We start from the raw sequence: 13,685 nt of genomic DNA, 5'->3' as shown, positions 1-13,685 counted from the left end.
CCACAAATGCATTTAAGGAAACATTCATTGTGCTACATATGGTCCAAAACTGATGGCCTCCATGAACGGGAAAGATTAACTCAAACCGAACAACAGACAATCAAGGATAGTGCTAGTCAGTGCAATACGATAAGGAGCCCAGTCATTTTTAATAGTTTGCTAAACTGTAATATTCACATAAAATGTGTTGGTCACCCCAGGACTGGGAAGGTTTCCAAATGGTTCCTTTTAACCTGATGAAAACAGAGAAATTAAAATCAGGCTGATAAATTGGCAAAAGGGTGTAAAATGGTTGACTCTTTTCATAATACCTGTTTTGGCCTTCTTTTCATTTGCATTTCTTGCTGCTGCTTGCTTCTAACTTCCTCCAGTGTCAAAGAGCCCCCTACAAGGGCATGAATGTACAAGGGAATGTAAATTACAAAAGCACAACCATTCATTCATTGGTTCTTCCATCTTCCAAGTCATTATTCAGTGAATCAGTAGTTATTCAGTCGTAACAACGTCACAACATTTCCACATTCATGTTATTACGTTCAAAATCCCTGAAAAGAAAAACTTCTATAGGAAGGCTATTTTTTATGGTTGTAGCACCCCCTTGTGGCTAATTTGTGTACCAGCGGGGGGGTTCTTCTCTTTAATCTGGAGGGCTGGAAGTGGTCATCTGTTAAAAGTAATGGACGGAGGAAGGCACTCACCCACAGTGCCAGGGGTTAGGGAAATGTAACCCATCGCTCGACTCAGACGTAGATCCTCAAGAGCTGCCAGCTCAGCCTCAGCATCTGAAATCCAAACCAGTCACAAACATAAACAGTAGACTAAAAGCAAAAGAATTTCATATTACTCTGACCTATGCTTCACATCAAATGTACTGAGTGCATATCTAAATATCTAAAACAGCTAATTATACCTAACATGGTAAAAAAAAAAAAAAAAAAACACACACATGCCTTTATAATAAAACATACTTTTTTGGATCTCATTTCTCTTCTTTGGATTTGGTGGAAAGACAGTGAAAGCCTTATGGCTGAAAAAAAATATAAGAGGGGGACAAATGAATAAAAGAGGAATGTAAGAAACTGTTAAACATTTTGCCTTAAGTATTATAAATATTATTTTACATATATAAGACCCTCTTGTGTTCACAACCCTCTTTGTTAAGGAAGTTAACAAAGAGGGTTGGAATCTGTGACATTTGTGTCATCTGGGTTGAGTTTGTTACATATAACACAATTAGCAGCTATCCATCTGGTGAAATAATGGCAATAGAAATAGGTTAGACAAGCAGGTGTGCAGAGATAAGACGCCAGGATGCTGTCTTTAGGATTAGGACGCAGCACCATATGGCTCCTTCTTACCTCTGAATTTCAAATATCACCCTCTTCTCAGTGGCCTGCTGCTCCTTCTTCTCCGCCTGCTTCTCTCGCGACTTGAGGGGGGGTGCAGGGACAGTCTTCCCTTTCCTCTCGCACTTTGAGGCCTGGGCGTGGGTCTGAGATCTGCTGGTCTTCTCACATTTGTTGGTCTGAATGCATCTCGAGCAGCTTGAGGCCCTCTTCTTACCGATGATTTTGGTCTGCAGCGATCCCGGGTTCTCAGTCCGCCGAGGTTTAACTTCAATGATCTTCGTTTTGATATCTAAACTATTAGGTTTAATCACCTTTGTGGATGGCATGTTTAGTCCAACACCACAGATGTTCAAAGTGTTCAATGTTCCCCCTGCATCCTTCCACTTCTCTGTAGCTTCAAGAGAACCCTTTATAAATGCAGTTTGGCTGATTTAAATGCAGCTTCAACATGTTCTGTTTCAACAAGACACCGCTCAAGCCAAACAGGCGGTCACCATGGTAATCCCATTATCGCTGCACCTAGGTTTGCAGGGCTTACTGGGAAATGTAGTGTTCACTGGCAGGGACAGCAGTGCCAGCTGAAACAAAGCACAGCAGAACACTGATGGAAATTACAGAGGTATAAGATTATACTGGTAACAATTAACACTGATCTAGATTGTCATGTTGAAATATAAAACTTTTGCCAATGAATCCAGTCGGCAACCCTGTGTGAATTGTTTCTGAGGGCCTGTTGTCATGTCATAATTCAGTAGTCCCACCCCTATCAGAATTCTCAGTCCAAATACTGATTAATTAGAACAACACAAATCATTCTGTTAAGTGGGACATCACAAACAGTTTCACTAGGAGCCTCTGAGCAAATGCAATATTTATAATTTGGACAAGACACCTTTATTGCTATTACACAGCAAGGCAGCAAACGTACAGCTGATACAGCTTGACAATACAGCAAAACACGATAAGTGCAATAAGTAGAATTAAAAACACCCAGTGGGTAAATAAGGTCCTGTTCTGGATGCAAAATAAAGTTTAAGGCTCTGGAGGTGGATAGAGAAGCCAGAAAAAAATACATATCAAACATATAATAATAACATATAACATATAATAATAATAATAATTATTATTATTCTATAGTATTAACCATACTGTTTCCTTGCACTTCTCCCATTTGAGCTCGCGTGTAGTTTTTTTTATTTTTTTATGGGTCGACACCCCGACGTTTTCTCCGCCGAGCCGAGCCGAGCCGAGCCGAGCCGAGCCGAGCCGAGCCGAGCCGAGCCGAGCCGAGCCGCTCGGCCCGTACTCCTCCTGCACTGCGCGGGGTGCTATACCGCGTCCGCCGCGCTACTTCTCTGCCTCCGCGCCGCGTATGTGCGCGGTCTACTTTTACCTTTGACGCATTAGGACATGCTCGCCAGAGACGGTCGCCGTGTGATGGATGGTCTCGCTTATTGACTCCGGGCTGGTAGGGGCCGAGCGGCCGCGGCCGCGTTTCTGACCCGCGGATGTCGCGGCGGGATGTTTGTCGCCATCCTTTTGTCGTGCGGTCGCGGGTCTGGCGCAGGACGCGCACGTCAGTTCACATCGCCGCGTGTTTTTTTTTTTATTTATTTTATCGTTGTTATTTTTTTTTTTAAGACGGGCTTTCTGCTTCGTAACGCGGCGAACTCGGGCGTCGATTGGTTTGTTGCGTTTTTTTTTCTGTTCTCGTTGCTGTGGCGCCGCGTCCCCGCCGTCTCGGAAGTGGATATGTAAATCTGTAGCAACACATCGGTCCTGTCACTGCGCGTACACACACACACACACACACACACACGCCCATTTTTCTGCCAGCGAACCCCGGTTTTACTCCCCACGGTGACCCCGGTTTTACGCGAGCTCCGTGGGGATCACGCTCGCTGTTATTAATGTCGCTGTGGTCGTCGGCGTTGTTGTGATTTGCTCATGACCACGCGAGGCCTCCGTCGTCAGGAGCATCACAGGGAGGAGAGAAAAAAAAAATCATGAATGAAGGTGCGAACCGGCCATCGAAAAACGGCAACTTGGTGACACGGCGCTCGGTCGCGTCCACGGCCGTGGCAGAAAACGCGGAATGCATGCGGGTCCGCTTCCTGTGCGTCTCTGCCTGTGGCCGTGTGAAGCGGTTCAGGCCACGGCTGCAGCCGGGAGCTGCGGGCCGGCAGATGAAATCTGCATTTTGATGGCGAATACCAGTCGAGTATGGCGCATGGTGTCGTTTTCTTAGACACTTTTGCTTTGAAAATGTCGCTTTCGCGCCGCCCCTGTGCAAACCACAGGTCACCTGAAACTAGCACGTCTTCGTCACGCCTTCTGTAAATCATCCGCTACTCTCCGTGCATGTTTTCAACGTCAAGCTGGTGCAAAATGAGCTTAATTTGTGGTCGGGCAGCATCTCGATTTGCCATTCAGTATTGGGGGGAAATATAGAAAACGAAGAACGTGTAGTCACTGATTCTCCAGATTCTCAAGAATTCTGAGGTGGTCTGAAAACTTTTTTTTTTTTTTTGCTTATTTTATCAATGCCTCCGTTTTCAGCTGTGCTGTGGTGGTTGCCAAAGGGCTTTCTAATAATCAATTAACCCTTTTAAAGTTGCAGACCTGAATTAGTGAACACAGCATTCCATTGGAAGGCAAGACTAATTGTTGCTGAGGTTCCGCTCTACATGTGTCCAGATATTCCGTTATTAACAGCCACCTCCAGCCACCGTTGCCATTTACAACGTGAGCGATGTCTGGACAGGGAGGTCTGAACCATTTCTAGCAGTTGTTTTCTATCAAAAACAAGAACCTTTTTTTTTTTTTTATAAATGTGTGTGCTTCTGATCAGATGTGCCACTAATAAGATACTGTAGCCTTGTTGAGGGGTGGAAATGGCAAGAATTCCCATTTCCAGAGTCCAAAGATTAAATGTTCATTATACTGTTTAATTAAACCGCCATGAATAGGCCAGCTCATCAATGCGTAACATGGCTGGGATGCACAGTAGTAAATATGGATTGTCATGCCATAATAGCTTGAAATAAAAACACACATCTGCTAATTAGGATCGCAAATCCACTGTTTTGCGCCTTTGAAAAGGTTGAAAACTTTTTCAGGTCAATGTGTGCACCTGCCAACACCGAGGTACCTAAAAGCCGAGCTTTCAGGTGCAGATGTCTGGTGGGACTCGTACAAAATCATCAACGCACTTTTCATGCATTGATGCTGTGGACGGAATTGACCAAAAAATGTCGAACATTTTAGCTGGGAAAGAACACAAATATTTAAATTATTTTTTTTTATTATTTGTACACTGTGTCTAGTCAGGCTGTGAGATGGTGCAAATGTAAAAAGGATATATAAGAAATGTAATTGACTGTCACCCCGTGTTTTTTTGACATCAGATAACAGTAGTAATCTTTAATTGTTTGACCAGTAACAACTATAGTAGTTGTTAAAGTAATATTGAAAAATATAATGAAAAAGATGTCAAGTAAAATCAAAAGGAAACAGGCTTTTTTTTTTTTTCTTTTTTTTTTTTGTATGCAGAAATTCCCTGACAGGGCTATTATTTTTTTATTGTTAATTTATTCATTGCAGGGTTTCAACGGGTCAGGGAATTTTCCGTAAAGGCGTTTCCAGTCAGGGGATTATCAGGGAATTTTGTTAAAAGTTAATAGTGCAGTAGTCAAAACCTGATGTGCAGTGAATGCGCGTCTTTGCTCCCAGTGAGGGTTTTGGTTTTGCCTTTTGGTTTGTTCCATTCGACACACCAAGCTGCCTTTTTGTTGTTCAGCAACAATGATGTAAATGCAGTTTTCAGTTCTATAACCCCTTAAAATGCCCTTTTTCTGGTTTGCACCCAAATGTATTATTGGACATTTGTTTATATGGGAGGTCATGGAAATTCTGCTTTCTGGAAATTCTGGTCAAGAAAAGTCAGGGAATTTTACGTCTGACTTGGAGTGGGAACCCCGTCACTGTTTTTATATGATTACTGTGGTTGCTCCCTTTCAGCTTCCTGCTACTAGACACCCTGAAGAGATGGACAGGGAACCCCAGAAGCCTTCAGAATCAGAGACGAAAAAAAGTCCTCCCCCTGCCGGCACCGCCAGCCTCCCCAGTCAGGCCAATGGCAACCCGGGTGCAACTCCTGCCCACACAGCAGTCACCACATTCCACACCATGCCCATGACCACAGAAAGGAAAATAGTGCAGGTAGACTCTTGATTCGGGCCTCACTTTGCCCCCCCTGCTACCCAGCCTCTATCTCTCACGCGCACCCACACGAAACAAAAAAACAAAAACCAACCTCATATATGCACCATGGCCTCACTCTGCATTCTGCTGTGGTACTGTGGCCCTCGTCAGGTGATCCAGCAAACCACTCGACAGCCACGGGGGCCTGCTGCTCAGCTGCTGCATCACATGTACACCGCACAGCAGAAGCAGCAGCAGCAGCAGCAGAAGCATGGCTCACTTCAGGCAGCAGCGCAGCAGCAGCAGCAGCAGCGACAAAGCCATCTGCCTTCTGCACAGCAGGTGCAGAGGCTCAGGGGAACCTCAGACCCCTTTAAACACATCTGCTTGCTTCTGGCCCAACGTGTGTTTGCACTAACATCCCTACCTTGACACTGCTCACCTGCACCTAGGGGCGGGTGGGGGTTAAAAAAAAAAAAACAACCCAAAAGCCTGGTAATGATACCAAATTGACACAATAAGACAAGATTGTTCTTTGTTCAAGATTGTAGTCCCTTGGGTTAAATGTAAATAAAAATAACAAGTATCTTACCGAGTGACATAAATTGTCAGTATAATATACACACCCAGCCCAGCCCTACTTGCAGTGTGCTTCTCCCTCTCTGTGTTGTTTTCTTTTTGCTTCTAAACCTCCTTTTAAAAAAAAAAAAAAAAAAACAGATGCATGCATTCATTTGAAAGACTGTTTGGCTGAGCATGCTGTGCATCTATCTTCAGTTGCGTGCTTTGGTTATTATTATCATTTTTTTTGCCTCCCAGTGCTTTGATCTCTGTGTCAGTCTTGCCAGTGTGCGAACACAAACAAAGAGACATTGTGTGTGTTTCCAACAACCTGCATGCAATCAACACGTCCAATTCCTCTCCGTTTCAGGCGTCATTGTTCAGCGACAAGACGGCTGCCTCTTCACCCTCCTCATCAACCACTGACAGAGTGGCGGTGGCGTCGTCACACCAGTCCCCAGTATGTGGCCGTGTCAGGCTTTCTCACGTGAAGGGTGGGGTAACAGGAATACATCTGCAGGACTGCTGACAGACAGCCCAACCCTGTTGGGCTCGTGCCACACGTGCCTGGGTAGAACAGTAGGATGTCATAGAATGCCAGTATTCCCAAAAATATTATTTTTGAGGCACAAAAATAAATATGATTCAATAAAGGGTACGTGGCTCACATTTCAGTGCAATCACAATTATTTGAACACAAAACCCATCTGTTTTATGATTATCGTCTCTTACCAAACATAGCAAGTACACATTTTGTATCACAGTATGTCATAGTTTGTTTCTTGTCTCATTCCTGTGTTTAAATTGTGCAACGTGGTGTTTATTCTTGGATTTACAATCCATGTAAAACCTATAGGTCTCTCTCACCTAATATCATTTGTGGAATCACAGTGCTACAGGTCAGCAGTTTTACACCCACTGGATTACAGCTACAGTAAAGGGTTATGGTGAAGGTTAGGATTACTTTTTACAGTTTGAGTTTGGGCTAAGTTCAGGGTGCTAAACAAAGCAGAATACGAATCAGGTTTTGAAACTGTTGGTGCTGTGGCTCTGTCCACACACACACACACACACACACACACACACACACACACGCAGTATCTGAAGAAAGTTACTGATAGACACTACTGAAAACATCTGCTAAATGCCCTAAATGGAAATGTATTTAAATTAACTGTTTATTATATTAAATCAGCAAATTTGTACAAATGTCTTGTCCTCTTGGGGTATTGTGACATTTAGCTTAAGGTTTAACTTAATCTGCTCTATTTCCCCGTTGTGTTGTACAGGTCACGTTAACCAGCTCTGCGGTGTCAACACTCACCACAACCCAGAGCTCCAGCCCAGGCACTGCAAGCCCGAGGATTTCCCCCCACGCGCTACTTCAGGGCAAAGGCACATGTACAAGCCAGGCTCAGATGCTCCTGAGGGCACAAATGGTATGTGGAGTGTCCTTCAACAAGTCTTCTAATAACAGTTTGGCTGTTAATGGTCTTCGTTTTTGGTGGAGCTTACGCTTGCTTGCCACATTGAGGTCAATGTGTCAGTTTCTCTGCAGGCTTATTGCTGATGCAATGCCACCATTCCTGTTATTTACACAATGGCATTTCATTTCCAATGTTTCAAGTGTTGGGCAAAAATCCATGATTAAATGCCATCAAACTTTCCAAGTCATTAAAGTCAGATTCTGATGCTGCATCCTTATGGTCCTTTATACACCCCTTGAATAGGTGTTGATGAAGCACAAGGACACTTGTCCTGTTCTAAACCATTTATTCAGCCTCTGTCTAACTATTTGTTTTTTAAGTTATTCTGTCCTCCTTGTTTCCTCCTGTTTCCTTATTTCTCTTTTGGCTTTTGTGGCAGCTGATTTTAACCTCTGCAGTACGACCTGAACTGTCTGTCCTTTCCTCTTCTTCTCGATTTGCTTCTCCTCAGGTTGGTTTTCAGAATGTGCATTTAAGAGCTTCTAACTGTATTCGGAAATGTTGTGATTCATTAACACCTTATATAATTTCATTAACACCTTAATAATTTCCTCACCAGCTCCAGAGCCTGACCCTACGCCCACCTCCACCCGGAACACTGACCATTCCTCCAAACCTTCCAGTCAAATCCACAGTTTTAAGCAAACCCCAAGGCTCATCCCAGCCACGTGCTCCCACATTTCCTTTGCGGTTAAACCCACCACCCAGTGCCAAAGGAAAGGAAGCGTCCAAAGGCGGAAATGGTCCGAACTCCCCGCAGGCCGGATCCAAAACGGCACCTGTTCGGCACCTTTCAGTGCCACCTGCGTGTAGGTCACAATTTTCATCCAAGCAAATTAATTTCAGCAAAACTGTCCAAACCGCATTAACACATATTTTTTTTATTTCTCTCTGCAGCCTTTTACAATCCTGTACAGTCTCACGCGTTGGCCAAGCATAAACTCAGTAGCACTGGAAACCTCAAGAGGTCTCACAGTCAGATCAGCCCCCAGAAGCAGCCCAGTGCTCCGAGACTGACCCCGTCCAGCAGCCCACATGCCACGCCAAAGAAGAGCTTACTGGAGCTCCAGAGATGCCCAGCGACCCTGACCCAGCAAGCTCAGACAAGCTCACCCAGCCCAGCCCCTGCCCTTGCCATGGATCGACCTCAACACAACGCCTCCACCTTGACCCTACCTCTGAACCCCTCATGTGCCACAGAACGCTCTCTGCTGGCAACAAAGCAGCTGCTAAAAATTGCTCTGTCCTCCCCCACGGTCAAGCACGCCAGCAACCAGTCGGCCAATGCTGTCTCTCCGCCACGGGACCGCATCCACCACAAGACTCTTGCTTCCCTTTTCCCACATCCCGCTAAGTCAGAATCTCCTGGCAAAATAGTGCAGAAGATCCCCGTCCAGCAGAACATGCAGCTTTCTCCTTCTTCCAGCCAGGTCCCATCCATCCCAGCAGCATCACCCAAAGTCACTTCTCCCCTGCCTTCTCCTCAGAGACCTTGCCCTCCCTCCCCTGCCCTACCCCTGGGGGCTCCCAGCAGCTTCCAAAAACTCCCAGACTCTCCAGTGACTCCACATGGTCAGTCCTCTCCTACAGAGCAGAAATTTGGAGTGGAAATGGAAGCAAATGGGGTGGAGAAGGAGAAGCTACAGATAGACCTGAAGAAAATCACAGAAGGAAAACATGAAACTGTGACAATTTCTTCCACAGAGGACACAGCCATGGATTACACCATGGTAAACATCTAGCTCATTTCACTACATGGCAATACCTGGGTTAACGCATCTTCTGTTCAGGTTTAGTCGGGGACAAAATGGCACAATTTATGTGACTTTATTTTATTTTATTTTTGTGCCTTCAAGAGAGGATCTAGGAGCAAAGAACCTGTGAAGACACCTTCACCTTTGGATCCGGTGCAACCCACTATTACAAACACTCTTTCTGCTCATACTGACCATCACTCAGGTACAGACGTTTCATACGAATGTCTACACGATCCACACGATTGTCATTAGTGCCATAGTGTCTAATTTGAATCTTTTTCTTGCTTCTAAGCTGCCCATAGTCACGCCATGGACACCTCGCCTGCCCAGTCCTGTGTGATCCAACCCTCCAATGGGCCCACTATGTCTAACGGCCCACCCACGGTCATCTCACCCTCACTGGACAAGAACCTTGGCCAGTCCCCTCCATCCAGTTTCAGCAGTGCAGTAGAGGAGCAGCACAAAGCAGGCACAGCAAAACCGGTCATCTTAACGCACCTCGTTGAGGGCTTCATCATTCAGGAGGGATTAGAGCCATTCCCGGTATCTCGACTCTCCAGTACTCTATACACTACTAATAACTACTATGGTGCATGATACTTAATTACTGCTAATTGGTGGTTGACAGTGGTACACTGTTGGCACACAAGCATTGTCTGCTTGTTTGGTGCATAGAACCAGGTTTTAAATGAGACTTTTTTTTATTATAAAGAACCCCTGTCATGATCTCCAGGTCAGTCGCTCGTCTCTGATGGTGGCGTCAGTTAAGGAGTCTGAGGAGGAGGGTGTGAATGGGCATAAAGGGGAAGAGCTTCTCTCCCTGGTGGACTCAGCAGGTTCACAAGACAATTCCTCTGACTCGGATGCAGGCGACACGGTCCCGGACAGTGAGTGTCTTTTGTTTACATTCAAAACACACACACGTTGCACGTGAAAAGGTGGCTTTTAAATAGCATAATATCAAGAAATCTTCACTGGACAAGCATCAAAACACATGTCCAGTCCTACCAATTCCACACAAGCACCCCCACGACCATGTCAGTCCCATTGCTGTGAACTCCACACCTTTTAAATTGTGTCAGTGTGGTCTATATTCCTAATAAAGTTGCCGGAGGGTGCATTTGAATAGTCGTTTTGGACTGTGTGATAACGGTATTTCTCCTTCTCTCGTGTAGATGAGTTTGAGGAGAGGCAGAACGACATGCTGCAATGCGAGTTTTGCAGGAAGAAAGGACATCCTCGCACCTTCCTCCGATCCAGGCGTTTCTGTTCCAACTCCTGTGCCAAGCGGTGAGGCTCTTCCCCAGATTTTTTTCTTGACCTTCAGCTGGGACTTTAATTCGATTCCAGCCATCTTGTGGGGATCTGATTGGATTTTCCCTTCAGTCAGAGTAAGGGCTGGGAGAACATGTCTCTAGGAGAAATGACAAGCCGGCCCTAAACACAAACAACCAGACCACAACACAAGGTTTCAACAGGAAAGGCCTGTCTGCTTCTATTGCAACCCTCCACCCCAGCTGCAACAGTAAAAAAAAAAAAAAAAAAAAAAAAAAAAAAGCCACTCGTATATCATTTTAATTTCCGAGCAGTTATGTTTAAGTCCGTCCGGAACACAGTTTTCAGAATTTTTTTTGGTGTGAAGTTGAGGATTGGCTGCATGCATGACATCAGATACTCAAAATAACCGTTAAGAGGATGTGGTCAGACCCTCTGCTCCAGCATATGAGGCACGGAGTAATTCTGACACTATGTTCATGCAGACATATGCAGCAGTGTTGCTCTGGAGTGTAGTAGGTCTATAAATAGACCAGCAGGTCTTTCTCTGCTTAAGTTTCCCTCGTCTCTCTTTCTCTTCTCGTGACTCAATACTAGGTTTAGTTATGCCCAGCGGTTCCGCACACTTCGGCACAGTGGGAGTCAGGAAGGTCAGCAAAGCCCAGACCAGGCCAGTGAGGTACTATCACATTTCATTATCTTACTACAACATGCTTATATATTATTATATAATATTATACAGGGTGGGCCATTTATATGGATACACCTTAATAAAATGGGAATGGTTGGTGACATTGAACACATTTTAAAAGTGGTCAGAAACTTGTAAATAACTCATGAAAGAATAAAGTTAAAACCAAGCACACCATTGTTTTTCTGGTGAAATTACTAATAAATTTGATGTCACATGACTCTCTTCCTATTGAAAAAACAAAAGTTGGATCCAAGATGACCACTATGGTCACCACCCATCTTGAAAAGTTTACCCCTCACATATACTAATGTGCCATAAACATTCCCATTTTATTAAGGTGTATCCCATATAAATGGCCCACCCTGTAGAGTGGTGATCCTATGTCCAATAAGAATGGAAATGTGTGTGTCTTTCAGACACAGTGTAGCCCAATGGGACACTGGAGGATTCACCAACCACAGGAAGGGGAGGAAGACGCCCCAAGCCCAATGAGAACCAGGCTTCGTCGGTATACGGAGCAGGAACGCAAGCGTGAACTAATCACTCGGGAGAGCTCTGATGGGGCCAGGAGGGACGCTTATTCCACCTCTGACCCCGTGTCCAGCCCAGACCAATCTTCCCGGCCAAAACCGGCAGGTTGGTCTGTGGACCAAGTGTGGGAGTTTATATCCACCTTGCCAGGTGATGTTACAGCAGATTAAAAAAACACCATCATCCATCAACAGTGCAGTGAAGGTGCTTCATGATTTTAGGAGCCCAGGCAGGATTGTTTACTGCCATTCCCAAATGTTTCACATTCCTTGTTTTGTGGCAGCCTTTTTTGAACAAATCATGTGAACATCTCCAATTCCTGTGGTGTCCCATAGTACATTACTAGTGAATAATCTGGACTCACCTTCTCACATATTTTACATTTTAGAACAAAACTGAAGCCACAGGACTAGGAAATAACACAAATGAGGTTATGTAATGAACATCCTAGTCTCGCTAACAGACACAGAGTATAAATAGTACACAAAAAATATTTTAATAAATAAAATCATGGTGTTAGAAGTAAAGAACCCAGTATTCTGTAATGCTGCATTGACTGTGTGTGATCAGTGTTCCTTTATATTTATATTCTATTGTAGATGCTGAGCGACTCACTATAATGTCATGTTGTATTGGAACAGGAAATTCTAGCATTTGTTGTAACTGTACAAGCCATAAAAGTCACTCATAATTTTCTTAATTACCCTTGTGCTGTATCTTCAGGCTGTCAAGAAATTGCTGAATCCTTCAGAGCTCAAGAGATTGACGGGCAGGCCTTACTGCTGCTGACAGAAGACCACCTAATGAGTGCCATGAACATCAAGCTGGGCCCGGCGCTCAAGATTTGTGCTCGAATCAACTCGCTGAAGGAGCCCTGAGAGGGAAGGTGGACGGAAGGAGTGGACCCCTCCCGTACAACCATGAAGAGCCCTTGCCAATAGAGTAGAGCCGTTTTGTGCACTTTAAACCGAAGAGATTGAGTCCAGTGTGTCATTTCTTGCGTGTATTTGCATAATCGAAAATAATCTTTAAAAAAGGGGGGGAAAAATCACCAGTAATTTAGCATCTGAAGCATGATAGCAATATTTGGTTAATATATGTATAACATATACAAAATCTATATACAGTGCCGATCTTTTCTTGTGTCCACCTTTTTGTATAGGTCTGATCAGGGTTGTTGTTTTTTATACTTCTGAGAAGAGTGGACCATTCCCTGTGTCTGTGTTTTACCGGGGAGAGAATGGTGGTATTTTAGCCGTGAGCATGTCCCTATGTAGATACTTTCATTGTACTGTATATGTGTACATGTATAACATGGCAGTGTCCTTGTGTGTGTACATTTACGAGTGTTCTCAGAAGAATTTGTAATATTTAATATATTTGTTTGGGAGGCTCTAAAAGGTACAACACATTGAAAAACACTCACGTTTATAAAGGGGAACTGAACAGTGATGAGCAAAACCGTTGATTTGATGAATTTTATGAATAATTTACTACTGTGCGAGATGGTTGGAGACACGTAAACACTTCTGTTGAGGCAAATGAGAGTGCCTGTGTAAAACCATTTTTACCAATGAGGCATTTTATAGCATATAGTACCATGTAAAGGGTGTTTTTCACTTGTCACATTGCTTTTACCGTGCCACTGCAACTATTTAATTAAAGAAACAACCATTTTTTTTACTGATTACTGAATATATGACTTTTTTTTTTATTCTGCATTTGTCTCAGCTATACAATCACTTTTAAAAAAATTAATCAAATCATTTTAGTTCAGAATCTCTCAGATTATAATTCTGTTCTGTTCAATGTCAGATACATGTTTAAA

At 44.1% G+C, this 13,685-nt stretch overlaps 1 protein-coding gene across 3 annotated transcripts; it reads left to right on the top strand.

Annotated features, from left to right (window-relative positions):
• The first annotated feature begins 4,168 nt into the window (after nt 1–4,168).
• Nucleotides 4,169–13,544, top strand: LOC114784880 (polyhomeotic homolog 3). Of its 3 annotated transcripts, none has more exons than XM_028970699.1 (14): nt 4,169–5,570; nt 5,724–5,894; nt 6,484–6,573; nt 7,403–7,552; nt 7,980–8,051; nt 8,160–8,409; nt 8,498–9,330; nt 9,457–9,559; nt 9,650–9,900; nt 10,091–10,244; nt 10,533–10,647; nt 11,230–11,311; nt 11,743–12,007; nt 12,581–13,544. In XM_028970699.1, exons 1-14 carry the CDS (start codon nt 5,193–5,195, stop codon nt 12,733–12,735), a joined length of 3,069 nt encoding a protein of 1,022 aa, XP_028826532.1. In that variant the 5' UTR covers nt 4,169–5,192; the 3' UTR covers nt 12,736–13,544. The 3 variants fall into 3 exon arrangements, with proteins under 3 accessions (XP_028826532.1, XP_028826530.1, XP_028826531.1); XM_028970697.1 differs by having other exon boundaries at nt 10,070–10,244; XM_028970698.1 differs by lacking the exon at nt 7,980–8,051 and having other exon boundaries at nt 10,070–10,244.
• The last annotated feature ends 141 nt before the right edge of the window (nt 13,545–13,685 follow it).

This window comes from Denticeps clupeoides, chromosome 2 (genome assembly GCF_900700375.1).
Source record: "Denticeps clupeoides chromosome 2, fDenClu1.1, whole genome shotgun sequence".
Taxonomy (NCBI): domain Eukaryota; kingdom Metazoa; phylum Chordata; class Actinopteri; order Clupeiformes; family Denticipitidae; genus Denticeps; species Denticeps clupeoides.
The sequence above is the reverse complement of the archived record's forward strand: the minus strand, read 5'-3'. Positions and strand labels throughout refer to the sequence as shown.

What these genes read in the sequence shown, in the direction of transcription:
- LOC114784880 (XM_028970697.1), top strand. Translation starts at nt 5,193, where the DNA reads ATGCCCTTTTTCTGGTTTGCACCCAAATGTATTATTGGACATTTGTTT. An exon ending in CAGAAAGGAAAATAGTGCAG is followed by an intron (nt 5,571 to 5,723) that starts GTAGACTCTTGA and finishes GGCCCTCGTCAG; the next exon opens with GTGATCCAGCAAACCACTCG. An exon ending in CCTTTCAGTGCCACCTGCGT is followed by an intron (nt 8,410 to 8,497) that starts GTAGGTCACAAT and finishes TTCTCTCTGCAG; the next exon opens with CCTTTTACAATCCTGTACAG.